Below are 24,926 nucleotides of genomic sequence, written 5' to 3' on the forward strand. Positions count from 1 at the left end.
TGCACCACACTTAGTTGATCTGAGTAGCGGCGTTCTGGGAGATAGGCACAGTCGGACATCGGTAGCCGAGCGGTGCGGAAAACCCTTGTTTTGAATTTCTTCCGAGTGTTTCCTGGGGATTGTGTCTGCATATTTTTTTGTCCAAGTGATCGAGTGAGTGATTGAGAAAGTGTTCTCTGATGGGATCTGCAAGAGGCAGACTCCTGCTGTGGCCATGCCTTATCCTATTTGCGGATGTTTGGCCAGTGGCGGAGGCTTTTGTCAACTCGTAAGTGACGCCCCAAACTGTGAAAAAAACATCTATCGTGTGGCCTTGATCTCGACTCCCTTCCCACCGATTTCAGGCCGAAAATCATCAGCAAAGATGGCAATCTGATCTTCGAGTCCGGTGCTAATCGGAACATCAGCTTCCGTCTGTCAGGCAACTCTCGGCTGACCATCAACGAGGAGTACGATGTCCTTGAGCTGCTGCTGGCCAGCGTGGGATCAAAAAAGCGGCCCGGTAGTGCCAAAGATGAATGGAGCTCGACCGAGGATTTCGTTGATATCCGAGAGCTGGCAGATCAACTAGCGGACTTCCAGAGGCGGGCCTTTGGTTCGAATGGACTCAAGAGCATGCTGCAACAGCAATTGAACAGGTGAGATCCATCCCATTTCTGGCGTGGATGGAGATTTTTCAACCTTTCCCTTGGGCATATACCATTTTAAGATAAAAAACTCAAACTAAAGGCACCCAAATTGTCCAAATTATAACTCAAAAGCACAGTCTATCCTCCAATTTAAATAATTGTAAAAGAAAAATGTATTTTTTTAGTACGACTTGCTCTTTCCTTTTCGAGGGAGAGTTTTATACCTATCAAGGTCATCATTTTTGGCTGTATTCTGCTCCAATTCTGAGTGTTCTCTATATAACTGCAGGACACGCGGATCACGGGTTCTGCTGAGACGCTATCAGGTCAGATTAAGGGCCATGGAGAACAAGGTGAATCGGCTGGAGACGCAGCTGGATCTCAATAACTGCCAGAGCGGACCCTGCGAGAACGGCGGCAGTTGCTACAGCACCTTCAATGGCTATCGCTGCCAGTGCCGGCCGGCCTTCGAGGTGGGTTGTTCTGCTATGTTCTGTCGCACCCGTCGACCCCAATGTGGGGCGTATTGAGGGGCGTCTCTGAACGGTGATTTGTATATGTATCATCTCTCTTTTGCGTCGTTTTAGGGTGCCAAGTGCGAGATTGATGTGAACGAATGCGCCCTGTACGAGGGCACCGATCTGGCCTGCCAGAACGGAGCCCAGTGTGTGAATCAGTTTGGATCGTACAGCTGTCTGTGCCTGCCAGGGTGGCATGGAATGCACTGCACCCAGCGCAAGGGCGACTGCTCGCAGGCCAGTGCCTGGGAGCTCTGTGGCCATGGGTCCTGTGTCCCAAGCTCCGATGAGGCAGGCTACCGTTGCCTCTGCGAGGCGGGCTGGAAGAGTAACGGCCTGACGCCTGTCTGCGGCGAGGATGTGGACGAGTGCAGCGATGCGGCTGCCCACACGCCCTGCTCCACGAAGTGCATCAATCTGCCGGGGAGCTTCACCTGCGCACCCTGTGCCCCTGGGCTCACGGGAAACGGCATCAGTTGCCGCGACCTGAACGAGTGCGAGGCCAACAACGGCGGCTGCAGCCTCAGTCCGCGGGTCGACTGCCTCAACACCTACGGCTCCCACCACTGCGGCGAGTGTCCCGTGGGCTGGACGGGCGATGGGCGAATCTGCGAGCGGAACAGTCCGAGCAGCAGCAGTCCCGGCAACTCGGAGCTGGCCACCATCAGCAGCTGCTCGCCGCGGGGCAGGCTCTGCCATCCGGCGGCCAACTGCTTCGAGATCTCCGGCACTGTCGTCTGCAGCTGTCCGGCCGGAATGGTCGGCACTGGCTATGGCTCCAATGGCTGTGTCAATGGCACGGCCAACAACTGCAAATCTAATCCCTGTCTGGTGAGTACGCCCCCTTTCCGGATCTTTTTTTTCTGCCTTATTATTGTGCCTTTAGACCAGCGATGGGCACCTCGGTCCTTGCTCCCATTGCTTCCACATGACGCGGCACATTGTTGTTCCACTCGAGACGCACAAGCGAATGCTGCGAAAGAGAATGCTCGAGAACCACATACATGCGTGTACATGACGCGGGAAACTAAAACTAGTGTTTTTTTGTAGTTGTTGAACTGCTTCCTTCAAGTAATTCATGTACAATAGTTACTATATGTATGTATATGTACTATATATGCACATATGTAACGAAAACACTTTCTATTCTCCTTCAAGGAAGACCTCTCTCAATCCCTCTTGTAATCCTTTTCTGTCTATCCGTTAAGCCGTACTGCCTCCCATCAGTAAACACATATCTAGTACATACATTCCAAAATAAATATTACCAAATGATTATTCAATATTTCCTCCCGCACTGTGTAGAATAATGGCATCTGTTTGGATGCTGGAACCTCGAACTTCACGTGCTTGTGCAACAGGGGCTTCCGACCCCCTTTGTGCGAGCCACTGCCAAATCCCTGTGACGCGCATCCCTGCAAGAACGGGGGACGCTGCAACCCCACAATGTCGAGTGGCGACGGATTCGTGTGTCAGTGTCTGCCGGGCTACCGAGATCGACTGTGCTCCACGCGGTTCAGCAGCTGCAATGCGATGCTGAGCGCGGAGAGCGGTCGGCTGAGGTATCCGCCGGAGGGAACCGGATACGAGCACAATGCCCAGTGTGCGTGGGTGATCCGTACAAACGATTCGCTGGTGCTGAACGTGACGTTCAGCAGCTTCGACCTGGAGGACTCGACCGAGTGCCGCTTCGACTGGCTGCAGGTCAACGACGGACGATCGGCGGCGGCGCAGATCATCGGTCGGTACTGCGGCAACCATTTGCCGCACGGCGGCAACATCGTCTCATCGGGCAACCAGCTGTACCTCTGGTTCCGATCGGATAACAGCACCTCGCGCGAGGGCTTCGATCTCTCCTGGGTGTCGATGGAGCCCCAGTGCGGTGGCCGCCTTGAATTCGATACCCACGGCACGTTGGCATCGCCCGGTTCGCCGGGCAATTACCCTAGGAATCGGGACTGCCGCTGGCTCCTGGTGGCCCCCACCAGCAAGCGCATCAAGCTCACGTTCTTCAGCCTGCAGCTGGAGCAGCACACGAACTGTAACTTTGACTATTTGGAGGTGAGCAACAGGGGGATTGGGTGGTAAGCATACACTGAACCACTTACTGAACTCTTAACAGATCAAGGACTCCCTTTCGAATCGGGAGCTGGCTAAGTTCTGCAGCAGCGGGCAGCCCGCTCCCCTACTGCTGCCCACCCACGAGGCCATCATCCAGTTCCACTCGGACGACGACGGCAGCGACACGGGCTTCCAGCTGCATTACTCAGTCGAGGAGCGGGTGCCCGGCTGTGGCGGAGTCTACACCAGCAAGGAGGGCTCTATCCGCACCAGCAGTCTGACCAGTGACGTGCCCATGTCCTGCGAGTATGAGATCCGCCTGGCCGTGGGCGAGTCGGTGGGCATTGAGTTCGTCACCTTCGAAATGGATCGCCAGGACTGTCTGGAGTTGTACGATGTGGCCGTCGATGGCACCAGCCTTCTGCAGGCCAAGCACTGCGGTGAGACGCCCGGAACTCCGCCCAGCTTCCGGTCTCTGTTTAATCGGGTTCGCATCAAGGCGTACGCCACGCGTGGACGCTTCGAGCTGCACTACAGGACCCTCTGCTCCTACACGTTCGACAGCGACTCGGGCACTGTGCTCTCGCCCGGCTACCCCAATCTGACCACCAGCGACACACTCTGCACCTATACCATCACAACGGCACCCAACAAGTTCATCATCATTAATCGGCAGGACTTCCAGCTGGAGGATGGTGCAGAGACGAGCGATGAGGATGACCAGGATGATGCCTGTCTAGGCACTAGCTTAAGGGTGAGTGAAATCAAAGGGGTGTCCTTCTTTTAGCATTCAAAAGAGTCCTACAAGGGGTATTCATCGTCCCCTTATTGTGAATTTCACATTTGTATATCTTTTTTAGATCAACGCTGGCATAAACAGGCAGATACTGGGACCCTACTGTGGCAAGCGTCTGCCGGACGAGGAGTTTCTGAGCCGGACAAACCACTTGATCCTCCAGCTCCAGACGGACGGAAACAGTCGGGGACGTGGCTTCAAGTTCGAATATCAGACGGTGGCCGCTTCAAGCGAACACTGCGGCGGTGTGTACACCAAAGAGGGCAACATACGTCTGCCCGTGGATGAGGGCGGCCAATATGCGAACGATCTCACCTGCTTCTGGGTGATCCAGGCACCGCCGAGGAAGGTCATCCGGCTGCACTGGATCAGCTTTCAGTTGGAGAGCAGCAGCGACTGTTCGTACGATCGTGTGGAAATTTTCGACAGCATGGATGCCTACAAGGAGGATGCAAAGCCGCTGGTCCGGTACTGCTCCATGGCACTGCCGGAGGACTTCGTGACTCAGGCCCGCCTTCTGACCATCAAGTTCGTGTCGGACTACAGCAGTGGATACGATGGCTTCGAGCTGGCCTTCAGCTTCGTGGACATCGACAATTGTGGTGGGCACATACACGCCTCCAGCGGGGAGCTCATCTCCCCCGGCTATCCGATGAACTACTCGGCCGGGCTCGACTGCGACTGGCGGCTGACCGTGCCCATGGGCCATCTTGTCGAGGTGCAGCTAGAGATATTCGACCTGGAGGTCTCTGCAAACTGCAGCCGGGACTACCTCGAGGTGCGCAATGGAGGCTATCTGTCCTCGCCCCTTATCGGACGATTCTGCGGCACACAGATACCTACGCGCGTCCCCAGCTTCAGCAACGAGCTGCGCCTGTTCTTCCACACAGACGCTGCGGTCAGTGGGCACGGATTTCGTTTGCGGTGGCGCGTCTTCGCCAGCGGCTGCGGCGGTCGCCTCAGCTCCAATGAGGGAGTGATTACCTCTCCACGGTACCCCAGCAATTATCCGCACAATGCGTACTGCGAGTGGCAGGTGAGAGTCCATCCCGGGTCGGGAGTGCAGCTGCTCATCGAGGACATGGACCTGGAGAGCACGGAGGCGTGCGTGTACGACAACGTGAAGATCTCCACCGGCTCTCGGCATCCGGGCTTCGAGCCCATGCTGAAGCTCTGTGAGCAGCCGGACGAGAGCCATCGTGCGGTGAGCCTTGATGACAACGAGGCGACAGTCACCTTCCACTCGGATATCAACAATGCGAGGCGGGGCTTCCGCATCTCCTACACGACTAACTGTCGCCGCAACATCACGGCCAACTACGGCACCATCGAGAGCCTGAACTTCATGGAGCCCTTCTGGGATCAGATCCCCATCAATTGCAGCTGGACGATCCGAGCGCCGAGCGGAAACCGCATCCGCCTAGAGGTCTCCCACATGGAGCGGCACGAGGAGCGCCTGCCCACAGCTCTACCGGGCGGGGTCTACCTCATCGATGGTGGCTCCCTGCTGCCCCTGCTGGGACCGGGTGCCCACAATGTCAGCGGCGACGTTGTGACCATCGTGCACAATGCCAGCAACGTGAACTTTCAGCTGGAGTACCGCATCGATGGCTGCCAGCAGGAGTTGCGTGGCGAGAGCGGCTCCTTCCAGTCGCCCAACCATCCGGGCATGTATCCGAACAACCTGGAGTGCTATTGGCTGATCAATGCCCAGTTGGGCGATACCATCGAGCTGACTGTGTCCAACCTGGACCTCGAAGAGAGCGTCAACTGCACCAAGGATGCTCTGACGGTGGGTGATATGATCTCTCATCACTGTTATCTGATTACAATTCTTGCAGGTGTCCAATCATCCGCACGAGGCGTACGTACACGAGCGCCATTGCGGGGTGACAACTACGCTGGTCCTCACCAGCGCCGGCCACCGGATGCACGTACGCTTTATCGCCGATGGCTCGCACAATGGTCGCGGCTTCGAGGCCACCTACCGCACAGTCAGAGCGGGTGAGTATTCCAGAGATTCGAGAAATCCCCGTGTCTAACGTAACGCCTTAACAGAATGCGGTGGAAAGCTGACCGGCCGGAACGGGGTCATCCAATCGCCCAACTATCCAATGCCGTATCCGGAGAGTAGCCATTGCGAATGGTTGGTGGAGGTGTCACCGCACCATCGTATAGTTTTTGATGTGCAGGACTTGGAGATTGAAAGCGGATACGAATGCTCCTGGGACTACCTCGAGGCCTTCGACACCAACAGCGGGGACGACGATACCGAGGGCCGGAGAATTTTCAAGATCTGTAGCGACGGTAGCGACGGCGACCAGCAGCAGATTTCCGGCTCGAATACAGCCCTAGTGCGGTTCGTCAGTGACGACTCTATCGCGCGGAAGGGATTCCGCCTGCACTTCCATGAGTCGTGTGGCCAACAGATCACAATCGATGACACCGACTTCGAATACCTCAGCCTGGAGCGGCAGGCGGCCCGCAATGAAACCTGCCTCTGGGTGCTGCAGGCATCTGATCCCGGCAAACACATCATCTTCACGGCCACTAGCATCAAGCTGCGATCGGAGGCTGACACCATGTATCCCCATGAGAGCGACTGCATGCCCGTGGGCGTAAAGATCTACGATGGCCCTGAGGCTACGGGGACGCCGCGTCTCCGGTTCTGTCGCTCCCATCCGCCGGCGCTTATATCGAATGGCCAGTCGCTCACCATCAGCCTGCCCCTGCTTCTGGTGGAGGAGTTCGAGGGCCACTTCATGACCATGGACACGGCCTGCGGCAGCCTCTACACGGCCATATCCGGCCGCTTCACCACCCCGTACTACCCCGGCAGCTATCCTCCGAACATCGAGTGCATATGGGTGCTGGCGGCCAGCCAGGGGAACTCCCTGAGTCTGACCATCGAGTCGATGGACTTGGAGCAATCGGACGGCTGCAACAGGGACTATATGGAGGTGCGCGAGGAGGTCGAGCGCGGCCCCCTCATCGGGGTATATTGTGGCAATCAGGTGCCCGGAGTCATTCACTCCCGGGGATCAATCTGGATCAAGTTCAAGAGCGACGACGACATCGTGGGCGAGGGTTTCATGGCCTCCTACAACTATGGTATGTCTGTTTATATCCGGTACTTGAAGAGTATTGGGGTACTTTAGATTTTTGCTGAAAATTGATGTGTGTGTAACACACGGAAGGAAGCGTTTCTTGATCAGCCATGTCGGTCTTGTCCGTCCGATGAGCGCCTAGATATCAGATACTATAAGAGTTAGAGCGACCACAACATGTATCCAGACTCCTGTGAAATCACACTAAATCAAGGATATTTCACAATTGTGCCACGCCCCCTTCCGCCTCTGCACTGAATCATAAAGCGTGACCATATCTAGCAGATGGCCGAATCTGGATCAGATCGAATCCATATTATAGCCAGAAGGAAGATCTGAAACTGGCTCTCTCTCTCTCTTTCTCTCACGCACGTACTCTTCCTCGTGCAGTGTATGCGCTCTGGCAGAGGGGAGCAAGATAAAACGCGGCTGGTATTGTTGTGAGAATAGAGAAAAACAGACACATATACATACATATACTAACTAAGAATCAGTTACTGTTTTTATTGGTTTTGAACTTTTGTTTTGTTTCTCTTAAATTCATGCGCTATTTCTAGAGCGACACAACGAGCTAAACGGCACCGAGGGAATAGTGCAGTCACCTCAATATCCGAGCAAATTCCAGTCCGCCGATCCGTACAGCTGGCGCATAATCGTGGACAAGAACTATGTGGTCATGATCACAGTAGACCATCTCAGGGACTTGGACCATCCGCATCTGCGCTTCTACGACGGCTACTCGGACATCGGAGCACAGCTCGAAACAGTGAGCGACGCACCCATTATATCCAGCACCAATGTGGTGTACTTCACGGCCAGTCGGGGTCCCTTCAAGCTGAACTGGCAGCGCCTGTCCAAGGAGTCGCTGCGGTCGAACCGCACGGCCGAGGAGCAGACGCGCCACTGCGGCCAGCAGTTGCTCCGCCTAAACCAGACAATGTTCACTTTGAATTCGCCCGGCTACCCCGGCGGCTATGAGGCTGGACTACAGTGCGCATGGAGCCTGGTGCCGGTCAATCCTGCCATGCACGCCGTGTTCCAGCTGGCCAAGCTCGATCTTGAGGTCTTTGGCAATGGTGAGTGCATAGCCGACTATCTGAAGATCTCGCAGAGTGCTGACATGCAGACCTGGACGGAGCAGGCAAAGCTCTGCGCCGAACCGAACAACACCTCTCCGCGCATCTTTCACGGATCTCCCTACCTCAAGGTAGAGTTCATCACGGATGCGAGCATTAATATGACGGGCTTCAACGGTGTGGTGCGCACCGAATGCGGCTCAGAGTTTTCCTCTCCCAGGGGCCTGGTTAACATCACGGAGACTGTGCTTTCCAGCCCCCTCAGGCCCCAAGAGTGCGTGTGGAAGTTGCGCGTTCGCCAGGGACGTCGCATCCGTATCGACTTTCCGGACTTCCAGCTGGACAGCCCGAATGGCGGGTCCGGAGCTCCGTCTCCCTTCGGCGGAGGTCAGCAGCAGTGCGGCACCTTTTTGATGGTGCGGAACGGCTATGCCGCGGACTCCCCCTTCCTGGGCAGGGGCAAGTACTGCGACAGTGGCATTACGGATGTCCTGGAGACGACCTCCAACCGGGCGTACATCAAGTTCCGCTACCAGGGATATCCTCGCTTCCGGGTCACCTTCCGCTTCGAGGAGCTGGGCCACGCCTGCTCTGGCAGAATCGTACTGGGTCCTGCCGCAGGCGAGCAGCAGGTCATCACCTCCCCCAACTACCCCAACCTCCCCAATCCGCACTCGGAGTGCGTGTGGGTGATCACTGCCCCGTCGCAGCACAGAATCGCCGTGCAGTTCTTCGGCAATTTCGATCTGACTGCGGCGACGGGCGCATCCAAAGATGTCACCGAATGCGACCGCGAGTTCATCCAGATGAACGACGGCAGCACGGAGCTGAGGCCCGAGCTGGGACGCTTCTGCGGCAATCGCAAGCCGAACACGGTATACTCGTCGGGCAGCCAGCTCCGGATACGCTACTACACAGAGGTGCCTGAGCCGCTGCACGGCTTCCAGGCCCGCCTCAGCATCGCCCGCTGCGGCGGCACCTACTACAGTCCGGAGGGGGAGTTCAGTTCGCCGACTCCGGACCAGTTGCAACTGCACTCTGATCAGGGCATGGCCCTGGAGGAGTGCGTGTACACCATCGAAGTGGACAAGGGCAACACCATCAACCTCGAGAGCGATAGGCTGCACTTGCCCCAGCCGGAGGGGGCCAACTGCTCCCAGCACACACACGTGCGGCTGGAGGAGATCGAGGCATACGGCCTGGAGGGGGAGGAGCGTGTTATCGATACCCTGCTTCTGTGCGGCACGAACGACAGGCGACTCCTGGTGGAGACCAACAAGGTTGTGGTGCGGCTGCGGCTGGTCGATGGTAACCTGCAGGAGAACCAGGGATTCCGCTTCCGCTATAAGGCGCTCGGGTCCCGATGCGGCGAAAAAATCGTGGCCATGCAGGGAGTGCTTCAGACACCAGGCTATCCGGACGGCGTGACCCATCCGATGCACTGTGTGTGGCGTCTGGAGGTGCCCAAGGGACGACGTGTCCGCGTTGAGATTCTCGACTTCAATACCGGCGGAGAGACAACGACTCGAGGGTCGCCCGCCTTCCGTGGCCGCCTCACCTTCGCCAATGACCACAAAATACAATCCATCCTCGGACGGTACACCAGCGACCCACCATCCGAGATAATCTCCTCGGACAACACGATGGGTATCGATGCCTTCCTGCTGCCTTTTGGCCGACATCGCGGCTTCAAGCTACGCTTCAGCGCCCACGGAATAAGTGAGTGCCGGCTCCTGAACCCCGTCGAGGGCGGGCCCAGAGGATCCCTGAATTTTGAGCGGTCGAATCTGACCAGCATGGTGCACTGCAGCTACAACCTCAGTCCGCCGCCCAACAGCACGATCCTCATCCAGGTGCTGTACTACAATAGTAGCTCCGTGATCATGAGGAACCAGCACATCTGCGCCCTCCTCTCGCCCCTCAAGCTCTCGCGCCTGGAGCAGTCTGAGCCGCTCCTCTCACACTTCCTCTGCGGATTCGATAGCATTGGCCCCGGAGACACTCCGCCCACCGTGCGAGTGCCCTTCCCCATTCAGCTGACCGTTTCGGCCAGCATCCGCAACGAGCTCAGGCATCTGGCTCTTGGCTATAGCATGCAGTCCTGCGGCGGCATTTGGCCGCTGGAGCCGGGTGACAATCTGACCATCCGCCAGCCGACTGGCATGAGCGGTGTGGCGGGAGCCATCGACTGTGCCTGGGCCATCGGTCCCGACATGGATGCGAACGGAGAGGACGGACCATCTCCGCAGGATATCCAGCTGGAGGTGTCCCTCACAGTGAACCTGCCGAATGGAGGTGGATCTGTAGGTGAGGGCGGCTGCCATCAGCAGTTTCTCAAGGTGTACAACGGTCCCGACCAGAACTCACCCACTCTGGGCACCTACTGCGACCAGGCCTCGGCCGTCAATCTGGTGGTGGAGCGCGGTCTCTTCCTGGAGTACCATGCCGACCGGTACGAGGCCAACTCCACCTTCAATGTGTCGATAAAGTACGGTTCGGGGTGCGGGGGCAAGCTCAGCTATCCGTATCGCCACATTGACTTCAGCGAGCAGTACAAGAACAACGTAGAGTGCGTGTGGGAGGTGGAATCGGAGCCGGGCTACCACATTGGACTATCGTTCCTCTCCCGCTTCTACATCGAGGACAGTAGTGGCTGCACCAAGGACTATCTCCTGGTCCAACAGCGCAACGAGTCCGGCGGCAACTGGACCGACCTGCAGAGGATTTGTGGTCGGGCCCCGCCGCAACAGATCAACACCACAGCCCCCTTCATGCGTCTCATATTCCGCTCCGATGCCGATGTGGTGGGCGACGGATTTGTGGCAAAGTTCGAGCGGAACTGCGGCGGTACTCTCTACGCCACTGCCGACGAGCAGGAGCTGACCAGCCCCGGCTACCCGGGCTATGATAAGAACCTCATGTGCAGCTGGACATTCGTGCCACAGGATCCGCATGCAGCCGGCGTACTGGTCAGCTTCCTGCAGTTCGACTTGGAGCAGGCGCCCATAAATGTCTGCCCCTTCGACAACGTCACGGTGGTCACGAGGGATGGCAACGACCACGTGCAGCAGGCCACCATCTGCGGGGTGAAGCACAACCACGAGTACCGGGCCAAGCAGTCCATCGATCTGACCCTACGCACGGACAGCAGCTACAACGGGCGCGGCTTCCGGCTCGTATACAGCACTCGGCTGTGTGGTGGCGTGGTCAGCGAGACGGGCGTGGTGGCGTCGCCGCGGCAGCACACGGACAACATGCTGCCGCCCAGCAGCGACTGCTACTGGAATCTGACAGCGCCAGAGGGCCACAAGTTCACCATCAAGTTTGAGCTCCTCGACTTTGAGGGACACTCGAACTGCGCCTACGACGGGGTGGAGGTCTTTGCCGGGGCGGTGCCGAACGAGAGGTTGCGGGCCGGACGCTTCTGTGGGCGTATCACCGAGGATCTGCCCACCATCAGCATCGGTAGCGATCGCGCTCTGATCCACAGCTTCTCCGATGAGCGGGATCCCTCGCGAGGATTCCGGGCCCTGGTGCGTGTGCTGCGCAACTGCGATGAGCACATCCAAATTAACAACTCCGCCAGGTATGTGTTCAGCAAGTTCTACAGCCAGGAGGGCTACGACCCCAACCTGGACTGCAACATCGTGTTCAGTGCACCGGCCGATCAGCAGCTGAGCATCGAGTTCCGCAGCTTCCATGTGGAGCAGTCCGAAGACTGCCATAAGGACTTTGTTGAGCTGCGCGACGGGGCCGGACCCTTTTCGGAGCTCATTGGCAGGTTCTGCGGCTATAATCAGCCGCCAACTCTGACCACCTCCCGGCACACACTCTTCTTGCGCTTCTTCACGAACTCGGACATTAATGACTCCGGCTTCGAGCTGACCGTTAGCAACATTCCGAGGCTTTGCGGCAGTCCGGAGATTAAGCTGGAATCCACTGGCCTCAAGCAGGTCACCCTAGGCTCTCCCTCCACGAAGGCCGAAGGCAATTACGACAACGGTGTCGCCTGCTTCTGGAAGATCACCGGGGATGCGGCCCTCAATCTTCAGTTCGTTAGCTTCGATTTGGAAGGACCCGATGCCAGTGGTAATTGTACGGCTGACTATCTGAAAATCTACAACAATGAGGTAATTTGTTCCGTCAAGATTCGGGTTTTATTTTACGCTCAGCGCTTTGCCACCATGTATGGTGCGGGAGGGAAGACCAAAATAAGACCCGAACAGAGAGCCCGTTGCGTGAGCGTACCACCATGTATAATTTCAGCATGATTAGGATGAGCACGACCAGCCTCTGGTTCGGGTTTCATTCACACATCCAATTCATCACTCACACACATGCAATCACAACGAATCTTGTTGCTGTATTTGCTGTTACTGAAAAGAGAGCGATACAAAAGATAATTTAAGAGCATCCGGATAGACGTTGCTAGAACTGATTGTGGAAAATATCTTGAGAGCTATTGGAAGCTGCTGTTTAAAAGCTTCGCAAATGTATCCTCAAATCAAATAATTTAAGTTTTCCTGTCTCTCTGTCTCTGTGATTTTTAGGATGCCCTGATGGTGGAGCGGGGCTTTGGCAGTGAGCTTATTTTCAACGGCCACACGTCCGGTCTGAACATGCTCAATTATGCCACGGAGCATGTGTATTGCGGCGCCGGAAAGCCGGACACATACTACGCGAATGCCCACGAAGTGTACATGAAGTTCCGCACGAACGGTGCGGTGACTAGGCCCGGCTTCCGGATTCGGGTGTCCCTGGACTCGGACTGTCAGCGCCACTATAGTGGGCTTCAGGGACGAGTGCGGTTGTCGGAGACCTCGGACTGCGATGTTTACATCCGGGCGCCTGCCAATTACACGCTCAGCCTGTACCAGGCGGAGCTGGTGTTCGGATCATTTGATTGCGATCAGGAGAACATGCAGGTGTTCGACAGGAACAACCAGTCGCTGCAGCGCGTCTGCTCCTACGTGGATGCGGGCAAGAGCCTCTTTAGTCAGACGAACGAGCTGCGGCTGCACATTAAGACCGGCTCCTATCTGAGCACGCTGGACCTGACCTTCCTGGCCAGCCCCGTGGAGGCGGGCCCCGGGTGCGGCGGCCAACTCTACAACACCGAGGGCATCTTCACCAATCCCTTCTATCCGGACAATGTACGCAACAACTCCGATTGCCGCTGGACGATCCGGGTGCCCAGCAACAACCGCGTGCTCCTGTTCTTCGAGAGTAAGTCAAGCTTTCCTTGGAGTTGGCCCAAAACTGATTATCCTTTCCCTTGTCCAGCCTTCAATCTGGGCTCGAGAAGCACCTGCCACACAGACTTTCTGCAGCTCCTGGAGACGGACGTGGTCACTGGCGAGGAGCGAGAGATGCGACGGTTCTGCGGCGATGACGCCCCGCGTGTCTACAAGAGCCAGAGCAGCCAGCTGGTCGTCCGCTTCCATAAGACTGTAAACTACGACGGTGTCGGTTGGGTCATTAAGTTCTCCAGCGTCTACTCCAACTACCAGATACCCGCATATATGCTTGGAGCATTCGATGCGGCAGCCTTAGCATAATTCTATCGTATTATTTTTATTTTATTTTATTTATTTATCCAAACTATCAAGTGTAACAAATTGTTTAATCCGTTTTTATAAAGCTCACCAAAATTTGCTAAAAATCTGATTGGTATATAACAAACCTTTATCCGTCGAGTGTGGAACGACTTAGTGCTTTGAACAATTTAGCTCGGTAAAGTCAAATTTAAAGTTGTCATTCCCCTACAATAGTATACTTTTTGAAGACGTGCGCCTGTACTTGGCATTGTACTCCCAGGTAAGGTTGTCCCACAGCGTGTCTAACTCGTGACTGCGTGTAGGCCCGGCCAACTAGCCAAAGATGATAATCGTCTGCAGGGAGAGCTTATTCCACGACCCTTGTGGTTCGATTGTCAGATGATGGGACCTCCAGGCATGGCACTTCTGAGCCGCTGTCTGCCTCATGTCGGTGGCACGTCGACTGTAGAAGAATCTCTGTAGAAGACTGTTGCCGGACTCGGCAATGCGACAGAATGCTTCGGCCGCATCTTCGTCCACGGAGCTGAACATTTTGCAGCACAATTTCAAAAAAATTGCGATTTAATTGTTGAGAACAATGTGTTCCTACTCGTATGTATACATAAGGAAACGGTACAGCAATACAACCGTTGTTTTTGAGAACTAACGAACTGTAGTGTTGTTGTGCATTTCCTGTTACAATTCACTCGTTTGCCAGGAAACTTAGAACACTACCATCATCCCTTCACCAGTACGTCCTGTCACAACATTTTGTTGTTTGCTTCGTTTTCTGCAGTTTATAAATTTTATTATCTCGAGCTGATTGAAAATGATAGCTCGCGCCGTACGTGGGCGGCAGCTAATGCATGGCCTGTCCTCGACAGTCGTGTGGACCCGCAATCGCCGTGGCCAAAAGGCTTTGTCCGGATTTTTTAGCGAGATTTTAGCGGTTACTCGCTTGGAGAGACCCAATGAGGCGACAATGATGGCTCAGCGCTTCTTCACTAGCACTTCCGATGATTTCGACGACATGAAAGCGCGGGATGAGATGCCCCGAGATGCCCGCGTGCCCGACACGGAGAAAGTGCCCGACGAATGGCCAAATGTTCCGCTACTGGCCGTGCGTCGGCATCCCGTGTTTCCGAGATTCAAGATGAATGTGGAGGTGAGTGCCATGACTGGAACATTGAACGCCCGTAGCCTTCCACGTCGTATCTTCCAGGTGTCCAATCCGTTTGTCGTAGAGCTGCTGCGTCGCAAAGTTACGCTCAACCAGCCTTATGTTGGGGTTTTCCTCAGGAAATTCAATGGGGAGGAGGAGATCGTCAGGAGTCTGGACGAAGTCTATCAGCTGGGCTCTTTTGCACTGATTCAAGAGGTTATGGACTTGGGCTACAAGCTGCGCCTACTGCTGGTGGCCCATCGTCGTATACGCATCACAGGACAGGTGGTCGAGGATCAGCAACCTCCAAAAGAGCCAGGTATGAGCCCAAATATGTAAATTGTGAAAAATTTTCTTGTGACATCATGGCATTTTCCAGTCGAAGCTGCAGCCGCAATCGAAGCCGAAGCGAGTACATCCGCATCAGCATCAGCTGCCCCCGCTGCAGCGCCTGTGCTCATTGTAGAGGTGGAGAATGTCAAGGTACAGATCTACAAACAAACCATAGAGGTCAAGGCGCTCACCCAAGAGATTGTCAAGACCCTACGCGACATTATGATTTTGAATCCCCTGTATAGGTAAGCTATAAAATCAGAAACCGGAAGAAACTCCCTGCTTATCTCGCTTTATTTTAGGGATAGTCTCCGTCGAATGCTGCATCAAAATCAACGAGATGTGGACAATCCCATCTACCTATGCGACCTGAGTGCCTCCCTTTCAGCCGGTTACCCGGAGGAGCTGCAAAACATCCTAGAGGAAACAGATGTACAGTTGAGTAAAGATTTCCTTTGTATGATAATAAATGTTTTCTTCTAAGATCCGCAAACGCCTGCAGCTGTCCCTGACCTTAATCAAAAAGGAGTTGGAGCTATGGAAACTGCAGGAGCTAATTGAACGAGAGGTGGAGGAAAAGGTCACACAGCATCATCGCAGACACATACTGCAGGAAGAGCTGAATGTTATCAAGAGGGAGCTGGGCATTGAGAAAGACGACAAGGCCACCATCGCTGAAAACTTTTGCGGAAAACTCAAAGGAAAAATCGTTCCCCAAAGTATCAAGCAGGTCATCGATAATGAACTGACAAAACTGAAATTTCTAGAGAGTCATAGCTCTGAATTTAAGTATGCAAGAGATCCATTAGTTCCGCCATCATAATGCATCATCATAATGTAACTTTCTTTTTTGGTTAAAATAGTGTAACCCGCAACTACCTCGACTGGCTCACCTCGCTACCCTGGGGCGTCAAAAACCCTGAGAATCTCTGCCTGGACAAGGCCAGCGAGATCTTGAACCAAGATCACTACGGCATGGAGGATGTCAAGAAGCGCATCCTAGAGTTTGTTGCCGTCAGTGCCCTGAAGGGCACCACGCAGGGCAAGATCTTGTGCTTCCACGGACCGCCTGGTGTGGGCAAAACAAGCATAGCCAAGTCCATTGCTCGGGCCCTGAATCGTGAGTACTTCCGCTTCAGTGTGGGTGGCCTGACGGATGTGGCTGAGATCAAGGGATATCGTCGCACCTACGTGGCCGCTTTGCCTGGCAAACCAATACAGTGCCTGAAGAAGACCAAGACGGAGAATCCCCTTGTGCTCATTGATGAGGTGGACAAGATCGGCAAGTAGGTGGCACGAATAGCAATAGATGTAATGTCGAATAGAAAGAAATATTATCACCAATCAATCTATCCACAGAGGCCATCTGGGAGATCCCAGCTCGGCGATGTTACAGCTTCTCGATCCTGAGCAGAATGCCAATTTCCTAGACCACTATCTGGACGTGCCAGTCGATCTGTCGCGTGTGCTCTTCATTTGCACGGCCAATGTGGTTGACAGCATACCAGAGGCACTGAGGGATCGAATGGAGCTGATTGAGATGTCTGGCTATGTGGCCGAGGAGAAGGTGGCCATTGCCCGTCAGTATCTGGTGCCGAAGTCAATGAACGACTCTGGCCTGACCGACGAGCATATCAGCATCACCGAGAATGCCCTGAATATGCTGATACGAAGCTATTGCCGCGAGTCCGGAGTGCGCAACCTGCAGAAGCAGATCGACAAGGTTGTTCGCAAGGTGGCCTTTCTTTTCGTCAAGAAGGTGGGCACCCACTTCCCAGTGGATGCCGAAAACCTTACCACATTCCTGGGCAAGCAGATCTATACCTCGGATCGCATGTACGAGACGACGCCGCCGGGCGTGGTCATTGGCCTAGCCTGGACGGCCATGGGCGGCTCATCGCTGTACATTGAAACATCGCCACGGAGCAAGCGGAACGGTCGTAGAGGTCGAGGAGGTGGCATGTTATACATCACCGGAAGCCTCGGAGATGTAATGAAGGAGTCGGCGCAAATAGCACTCACTGTGGCGCGTAAATTTATTGTAAAACGAGATTTAAGCAATAAGTACCTAGAGCTGAAGTAAGAGTCCTCGTAGAAGTCACTCGTTGATCCATCTCATCTGTGTCCATTATAGGAACATCCACCTTCATGTTCCTGAGGGGGCCGTACCCAAAGACGGGCCCAGTGCTGGCATCACTATAATCACCGCCCTAATTTCGTTAGCCACCAACAGGTCCGTGCGGAAGGATGTGGCCATGACGGGCGAGATATCGCTGAAAGGCAAAGTTCTGCCCGTTGGTGGCATCAAGGAGAAGGCCATAGCCGTAAGCAGATGCGTAATTATTGTTCAGCTTGATTCGATCTGATCAAATTACCGCCACTTTCAGGCACGTCGCAGCGGCATCAACTGCCTCATCCTGCCCGCGGACAACCAGTCGGACTTTGCGGAGTTGCCCAAATTCATAACCGAAGGCCTGGAGGTATACTTTGCGGCTACCTACGAGGATGTCTACAACATCGCCTTCTCCGAGCCCACCCAAAACGTGGATGTGACTGCCAAAGTGGTGCAGGTGCCCCTCGAGAAGGTGTCCGGCGAGGTCAACGTCAAGCCATGGAGGCCGATGTCTTAATCGTATTGTTAGCTTAGGGGTTGGGTGTTGTTAACCTGAATGATTAGGCGACTATTAAAGTTGAGAAGAGGATATATACATATTTTATAAGTGCTACAAATGGTTCCTTGCTAATGATAAAATTGTCTCTTGGAAAGTGTAAGAAGTAGCTTCTTCTGAAGGCCATCCCTTTGTACTATTTGAGATTTTATTTTAAATACCTTTAATCCTTGAAAAGACGTCATATTTTTGTTTTTCCAGCTCTTTCTTAGCTAGCCGAACATCTCGAGGCGCACACTAATCGTCGAGCTAGGTGTCTCATGGATAGGACCGGTCAGCACAATATCAATCTCTCCGGCCACGGCCATCTGCAGCAATAAAATAATATTCTTCGGTGCTAGGATACTGAACTTCCAGATCGAACGATTGTTTTGCTTCTTGTTCAATTTAAAAGAACAACTACTCATGCCATAGAATCTTCGCAATGAGTCCAATGATATATGTATATAGATGTGCTGATTAAGGTTCTGAGGCATGGGATTCCCTTGAGGTTATACTTCATCCCTGAACTGAGGATGCTAAAGAGACGAAGTTCGAGAGAGACCTCTTTGAATTGTTCCGTTCCACAGACCTACCCACTCTTGGGGGATTGAGTAGAGTCATCGCTAGAAGGAGGCGTCAATGATGTATTTGGATCTCGACAACTGATGTGGGGGCGTTTAAGGATCTGGCAGCCAATTTGTTGCCTTCTATGGACCTCTTTTTGATCGCTTTGAAGTTTTATGCGTTTTAGACGGAGTCTTATCCAAGCATTACCGAGGCGTATTCGAGACAGACCGAGTCCTTTCCCAGCCAGACAGAATCGTATCCCAACAGGAGAGAAGCGCACCCCTTGCAAGATCCGAACCTAACAAGCAATCGTCATCCTTCGACCTGACCATCGACAACAAGGACTTTGACTATGGCATCTAGATTCTAGGTATATATCGGTATTAGGTTTAAGGATATACGCATCCATTCATTTAGATAGTTGATACAAATAATTCCACTTGTTTATTATATATGCTAAGCTAAGTTTCGATCAATAAAACTTTATGAAAAATCATCCTTGCTTTATCCTGTATGGGGGAAATGATCCCGAATACAAAAAGGCGTGGCTCGCCCAGATGGGTTCACAAATAGCGGAGAAAACTAAACATTTATGATTGGGGGAAATTTCCTTGATCCTTGATTTTTCTGATCACGGTGGGCCATGACACGTCCCGATCGGGCCACAAATAAGGAAGAAAACAAGATATATATGTCTAGAGAAAATATCCTCTATCCTGAGTCCTTCATAAGGAATGCATTAGATCAAGGAAGCTTTTTCCGAACACAGGAAGCCGTCGCAGTTTCCAATCGGGTCACGAATAAGGAAGAAAGCAACAAAAGTTGTTTTTGTCAATTGGTATACAACAAATTATTGTTGTTGTACAACAACAATTCTCAATCTGCGACCGCTTAAATGGCCAAAATCGAACATTTCAGATTTCGGATACCAGGCGAACAGAAATTAGCAGAAGGTCGATATTTTTTTTAAAATTTATTTTTCCGTTTTTTACCTCCCAAAAGTATGCAATATTTTTCATATTTTCTTTGGCCGCTCAAATGGCTAAAAACGGGAATTTCAAGTCTGGGATGCCAGGCAAACAGAAATCAGCAGAAGGTCGCTGTTTTTTTTGAATTGTTTGAGTTTTATTTTAAGCAAAAACAATAAAAATAATAAATTCTGAAATTCTCGTTTTTTGCCATTTGAGCGGCCAAAGAAAATATAAAAAACGTTGCATACTTTTGGGTGGTAGAAAACGGAAAAAAACTAGCGATCTTCTGCTGGATTCTGTTCGCCTGGTATCCCCGTTTCGAAATTCTCGTTTTTTGCCAATTTGAGCGGCCGCAGATTGAGGGTTGTTGTTGTACAACAACAAAAAATTTGTGTACAACAATTGACAACAAAAACTTTTCTTGTTTTCTGCGTTTTGTGTGGCCCGACATAGCCGTGCGACGCCTTCCTGTGTTCGTAATAGCTTCCTTGATGCAATGCATTCCTTATCAAGGAGCAAGGATCAAGGATATTTTCTCCAGACATATCTATCTTGTTTTCTCACTTACTTGTGCCCCGATCGGGGCGAGCCATTGCCCCCCGTGACCACGAAAATATCCTTGATCTTTCGGTAAGGACTCCAGCATCCCCAACCATACATATTTAGTTTTCTCGACCAGATCGGGACCTGCGACGGCTTCCTGGGATTGGAAAAATGTCCCTGATTTGATGGAGTCCTTATCAAAGACCAAGGATCAAGGATATTTTCTCATGCGACGTCTTCCTGGGTTCTGCATTCTTCTCAAGCATTCTCAGGTTCTGCATTCTCTAATGCATTCCTTACCAAGGATCAAGGATATTTTGGCAAGACATATATATCTTGTTTTCTCCCTTATTTGTGAGCCTCCGGATCGGCCTGCCATGGCCCACCGTGATCAGAAAAATATTATAGATCCTTCGGTAAGGACTCCAACAACCCCAACCATACAAATTCAGTTTTTTCGGCTATTTTTGGGCCGATCTGAGCGTGCGATGGCTTTCTACTACCGAAAAAGTGTCCCTGATTTTTTGGAGTCCTTATCAAGGATCAAAGACATTTTCCCCAATAAAAACCGACCTGGGCGTGCCAAGCCTTTTTGTAATCGGGATCGTTTCCCCCATAAAGGATACAACAAGAATGATTGTTCAATAGTTTTATTCATCAAAACTTAGCTTAGTATAAATATACAAGTGGAAAGCATTTGTATCTACTATCTAAATGAATAGACTCGTCTATCCTTAAACCTAACAACAAGGATATCAGCCTAGAATCTAGTAGCCCGCGTAGCCTCTCCCTTGGTCGCCATAGTCAAAGTCCTTGTTGTCGATGGTCAGGTCGAAGGGTGACGATTGCTTGACAGGTTCGGATCTTGCAAGGGGTGCGCTTCTCTCCTGTTGGGATACGATTCTGTCTGGCTGCGATAGGCTTCGCTCTGTCTCGAAGACGCGTCGGTAATGCTTGAATATGACTCCTTTTGGAGGGGGAAGTCGGATACGACTCGGTTTGTGGCATAACGTATGGTACAAAAGTCCTCTGTGAAGGAAGATGTAGTTTAAAATATGTCCACAATTGTAGACTGATTCACTTACGCGTTTTGAAGCTGTAGCCCAGTGTTTGATTCGGCGGCGTATGAATGGGCGTCAGGGCTGGCTCATGATGACGTGACAATAGCCGAGCGCCAGAGTCAAAGAGCCTGGGATCTAATCCAGAAAGCTCGCAGATTTTGCCTCCTGCATCTATCCTCCCTCTAGGATGGTAGGACCATTGCTGATCAGATCTATATCTATAACCTCTTAATGGCTAACATCGATTGCTTAGTAGGATTGTTTGGTTTTTTCTGTAAGCTACATATATCTCGAGTAAGCAGCGGCCGATCCGAGATTTTGATGCTGTTCGGCAGTCTGGATCCTCGCGATCCTGGAACAGTTGGTCCTTCGCCGATCTGGCCCTATTTGTCTGAGATATAGCCTTCTGAAGATTTAGATTTGCATACCTTTGAAATACTGGTTTTTTCTGTAAGCTATATCTCGGATAAGCAGCGGCCGATCCGGGCGAGGCATGTCTTTTCGTGATCGGGAGAGTCCTGCAATTCGACTGCCATCAGAAAAAGGGACATCACTTTTTTCACGATTTTCGCAAAAAATCATGATGGTTACATCATTAATTTGCCAAAAATCGGCCTCATTTTCGAAGTCGAGATTTTAATGCCGTTCGACAGTCTGGATCCTCGCGATCCTGGGACAGTTGGTCCTTCACCGATTCCATTTGTGCTAGCCGCGATTTTTCTTTATTGTGGATAAACGGAGCTTATAATTGCGACAAATCAACTTAGTTAAATTAATCATTAGTTGGTGTCGCTCTGGATCTAATTACTAAACATAACAAAATCAGAAGCAAAATGGGTAAATATGTGTGTGTGAGAAGTGTGAAAAGTGCGGCTAATAATTCTTACCATTCCGGAATCAGAGGGGACTGATCAGAATTCAATTTTCGCCCGTCTGAACTCAATCTACGGGAATCTTAACGGAGCATCGCCGCGCAGCGTAACAGTCCTTAAACCTAATTACCAAAAGAAACAGGTCGACAAGAAATGCTTGTACGTGGACGCCAACAACAGTGCGGAGAAAAAAGAGGAGGATATCGGATCCGATCTGCAATCGGAGAACATTATTATTAAGACATGCATATGCAAGCGTCCAGCGAAGGCCCTCGAGTGTGGTCGCTGCCACCACTACTTGCATGGACGCGTTGCCACAATATGCGAGAAGCATCCATCTGTAAGTTCTTGCCTATATTTTCCTTTGGTTGATTATGTTCTAAGACCCCATGTGCCCACAGGAAGCTTTCCTAATGGACTTTCGCCAGTGTCCCTACTGCTTGGCGAGCGCCAAAGTAATCAAGGAATCTAAAAAAAACTTGGGCTCAGATCCGTCAGATTGAGAACGCCATACTATCCGATAGTGATCTGTAAGCCGAGTTTGATACTCGTCACCAGCAGAATCAATTTACATTCAAAAATGTATATCTAGCAGTCAACTTAACGTGTTGAAAATACATCTGTGTTCAATTAATTAATGTGTTTTTTTTCGGGGTAGAAGTCTTTCTTTGTATTAATGTATGTAAAATAGCATCGGACACCCACGAACCCACATGACAGGCTTCATATTTACATGCGACTTAAGATGACGGAAAAGGAAACATGGCCTAGCTGGGTACAGCAGCAACGGGAGCACAAGAGCACCCCAACCAAGTGGATTACCGCCAAGTTAGTGCATTTAATTGAAGTGCTGTTTACATTTGTATGCCCTTCTTTTTACATAAGAACTATAAACGCCTAGATCACCTTTTGACGGCAGGATGAGATCAGCAGAAGCATTGTCAACTGGCTGACACTGGCTTGGGGGCTTCCAGATAAGTCACACCGTGTTATTCTATATGTATATTATGTATAGTTTGTGTGCTTCTTTTAACCCATCTACCATCTCAATTACAGTGCGGCTTTAACGCGTAGATTGTAGAGGCATCGCCCCATTCAAATGAGCAGAAGAATACATGGCACCGAAAGTAATTCAATCACTTAATAGGTCAGCACACTTTGAAATTGATTTTCAAGGGCTCAATAGCACCACGTACATCCGCCGGACACATTGGTAAGTCGTCCTAACTCCTAGCTTTAGATTCCATTTGACTCTGTTTCTGGTTATTTTCTTACATCCTGTGCTGCAGTTTTCTCAACCACTTGCAAATCCATTGAATGGATTCATTTCTGCTTCTACCTCTTGGAGATCCGCATTTTGGTGCTCCTGGTGCGCTCATCCGGTCAGAACTTAAGGAAATTGGCACGCAAGTTCGACTTAACCGGCAGTGTGACGCGTGGATAGGAGATCGACAAGAGGCCACAAGTGGGAGTTGCGGGAAGAGAACCAGTCAACGGTGATGTGACGCTGCAGCGTTGAACCCTATGAATCTCCAGGTCGTGGCCACTATGAATGACAGCCTTCGTTCGTAGAGATTCAACCTTTTGAAGAATGAACACTAGATAATATTTTGACTGGAATTCGTCTTTGCGCCATTTATATGATACAAATACCAGCTTCATCATACCGGGGGTATTCGAAATTATATCGCGTAAGGAATTTGGTCAAAAAACATTTAAATAGACACATTTAAATATATGTATATGACAAACGCTGTTGCATAAGGTGAGTCAAGCCTCTGCGCTGACCGGCCCATGGGCCATTGATCAGCCAAAGTATTTGCACACACCACGTCAAATCATCCTCATTATAATCACTCCGATTTCCATTCAGATACCTGGCTGGGGCTGGCCTGCCCCAACACTAGCGATGCTTTGTAACCGTCATTCGAAACAGCTTTGACGCAGAAACAACAAGGTGCTAAAATGCCGATCGCTTTAAAAGTTGTGTGCTGTTATTGCTGCCTTTGATGGTCTTCAGATGAAGCTGAAACCGAAACCGAACCCGAACCCGAACCCGAACCCGCCATGAACAACGACCAGGTAACGGGTCATCAGCAAATCGAGGAGAAGAGCCAAAGAGACTACTGGGTCTGAGGGCATGACAAGGTCTGGTCTGGTCTGGGTCTGGGGTCGGGGTAACATGCGCAACAACGCGCATTAAATAATTTATACAAAAATGCACACAAAATTAACAAATATCAAATTTTGTTGCATGATATAATAATCCGGCTGACGACTCGACTCCGGTCCGGTGCCAATTCGTTTGTTTCCCAGAGAGCGCTAGAGATTGGGCCAATCGACACAAATGTATGTATGCCTGAGCATACGAAGAGCTGTTGCAATCCGAGCGACCCAAGAGGCAGATGAAGATCCGATCCGATCCGACTCGATGGTCGTTAGCCTACCAGAGCCAACGAAGCGCCCAAATCGATAATCGTATGCAAAGAGCCGGTCAGTCGCGGTTGCGGTCTCCGCCACCGTCGTCGTCACCGTCGACGTCGCGTCAGCTTGATATTGGGATATGCTATGGGGGGCCGCCTTTGCCCTGCTTGACCCACGAAGCCAGCCCCCCGATCGGTCACCCTATGCTGGTGTTATCTTCTTGTAGTTTTTGTTATTTGTTTGCTTGTCCGCCGGCGTTGTTAGTGTTGCATATTATTTGGCCATTGAAGAAATAGATGAAGACGACGGCACTGGTAAAGGGTGTCTTATCGACAAGCAATGTTATTATTACCCTCTCGTTGCTATCTTAACGCATTTCACAGAATGGTGTGCACCAGTGCAGAATGTGCTGTAAAGCTTTCATTGAGTAAACGAGAGCGAACACAACACCCTGTATGAATGGAGGAGGGACTCCCATTCAGATGCGTGCGTGTGCTCAAACATCTCATGTGAGTTGCAAGAGCAGCAGAGATACTACTCGTAGTAGCCTACGACGGCAGCTGACGTCACACATCTCTCCGTCGCCGTCGCCGTCGCCATCGCCATCTCTCGCGGGTT

The 24,926-nt window shown here is 51.9% G+C and overlaps 3 protein-coding genes across 5 annotated transcripts; all 3 read left to right on the forward strand.

Moving 5' to 3' along the window:
* The first annotated feature begins 31 nt into the window (after nt 1–31).
* LOC108164519 (cubilin homolog) lies at nt 32–13,769 on the forward strand. Its single transcript, XM_017300309.2, has 12 exons — nt 32–268; nt 345–638; nt 919–1,102; nt 1,217–1,978; nt 2,453–3,208; nt 3,270–3,962; nt 4,069–5,796; nt 5,846–6,008; nt 6,063–7,115; nt 7,669–12,317; nt 12,738–13,413; nt 13,471–13,769. The coding sequence occupies exons 1-12, from the start codon at nt 180–182 to the stop codon at nt 13,743–13,745; spliced, it is 11,322 nt and encodes a 3,773-aa protein (XP_017155798.1). The 5' UTR covers nt 32–179; the 3' UTR covers nt 13,746–13,769.
* Nucleotides 13,770–14,455: 686 nt separating this feature from the next.
* Nucleotides 14,456–18,864, forward strand: LOC108164520 (lon protease homolog, mitochondrial-like). Of its 3 annotated transcripts, none has more exons than XM_033388329.1 (9): nt 14,456–14,889; nt 14,947–15,205; nt 15,266–15,464; nt 15,522–15,651; nt 15,704–16,008; nt 16,083–16,505; nt 16,579–17,283; nt 17,354–17,543; nt 17,607–18,864. In XM_033388329.1, the coding sequence occupies exons 1-9, from the start codon at nt 14,554–14,556 to the stop codon at nt 17,847–17,849; spliced, it is 2,790 nt and encodes a 929-aa protein (XP_033244220.1). In that variant the 5' UTR covers nt 14,456–14,553; the 3' UTR covers nt 17,850–18,864. The 3 variants fall into 3 exon arrangements, with proteins under 3 accessions (XP_033244220.1, XP_017155799.1, XP_033244221.1); XM_017300310.2 differs by having other exon boundaries at nt 14,457–14,889; nt 16,579–17,298; nt 17,607–18,863; XM_033388330.1 differs by lacking the exons at nt 14,456–14,889; nt 14,947–15,205 and having other exon boundaries at nt 15,372–15,464; nt 15,522–15,656; nt 15,722–16,008; nt 16,579–17,298; nt 17,607–18,863.
* A 2,860-nt stretch (nt 18,865–21,724) lies between these two features.
* Nucleotides 21,725–22,518, forward strand: LOC117189004. Its single transcript, XM_033393843.1, has 3 exons — nt 21,725–21,849; nt 21,914–22,224; nt 22,286–22,518. Exons 1-3 carry the CDS (start codon nt 21,846–21,848, stop codon nt 22,385–22,387), a joined length of 417 nt encoding a protein of 138 aa, XP_033249734.1. The 5' UTR covers nt 21,725–21,845; the 3' UTR covers nt 22,388–22,518.
* The last annotated feature ends 2,408 nt before the right edge of the window (nt 22,519–24,926 follow it).

Source organism: Drosophila miranda, chromosome XL, assembly GCF_003369915.1.
Source record: "Drosophila miranda strain MSH22 chromosome XL, D.miranda_PacBio2.1, whole genome shotgun sequence".
NCBI lineage: Eukaryota > Metazoa > Arthropoda > Insecta > Diptera > Drosophilidae > Drosophila > Drosophila miranda.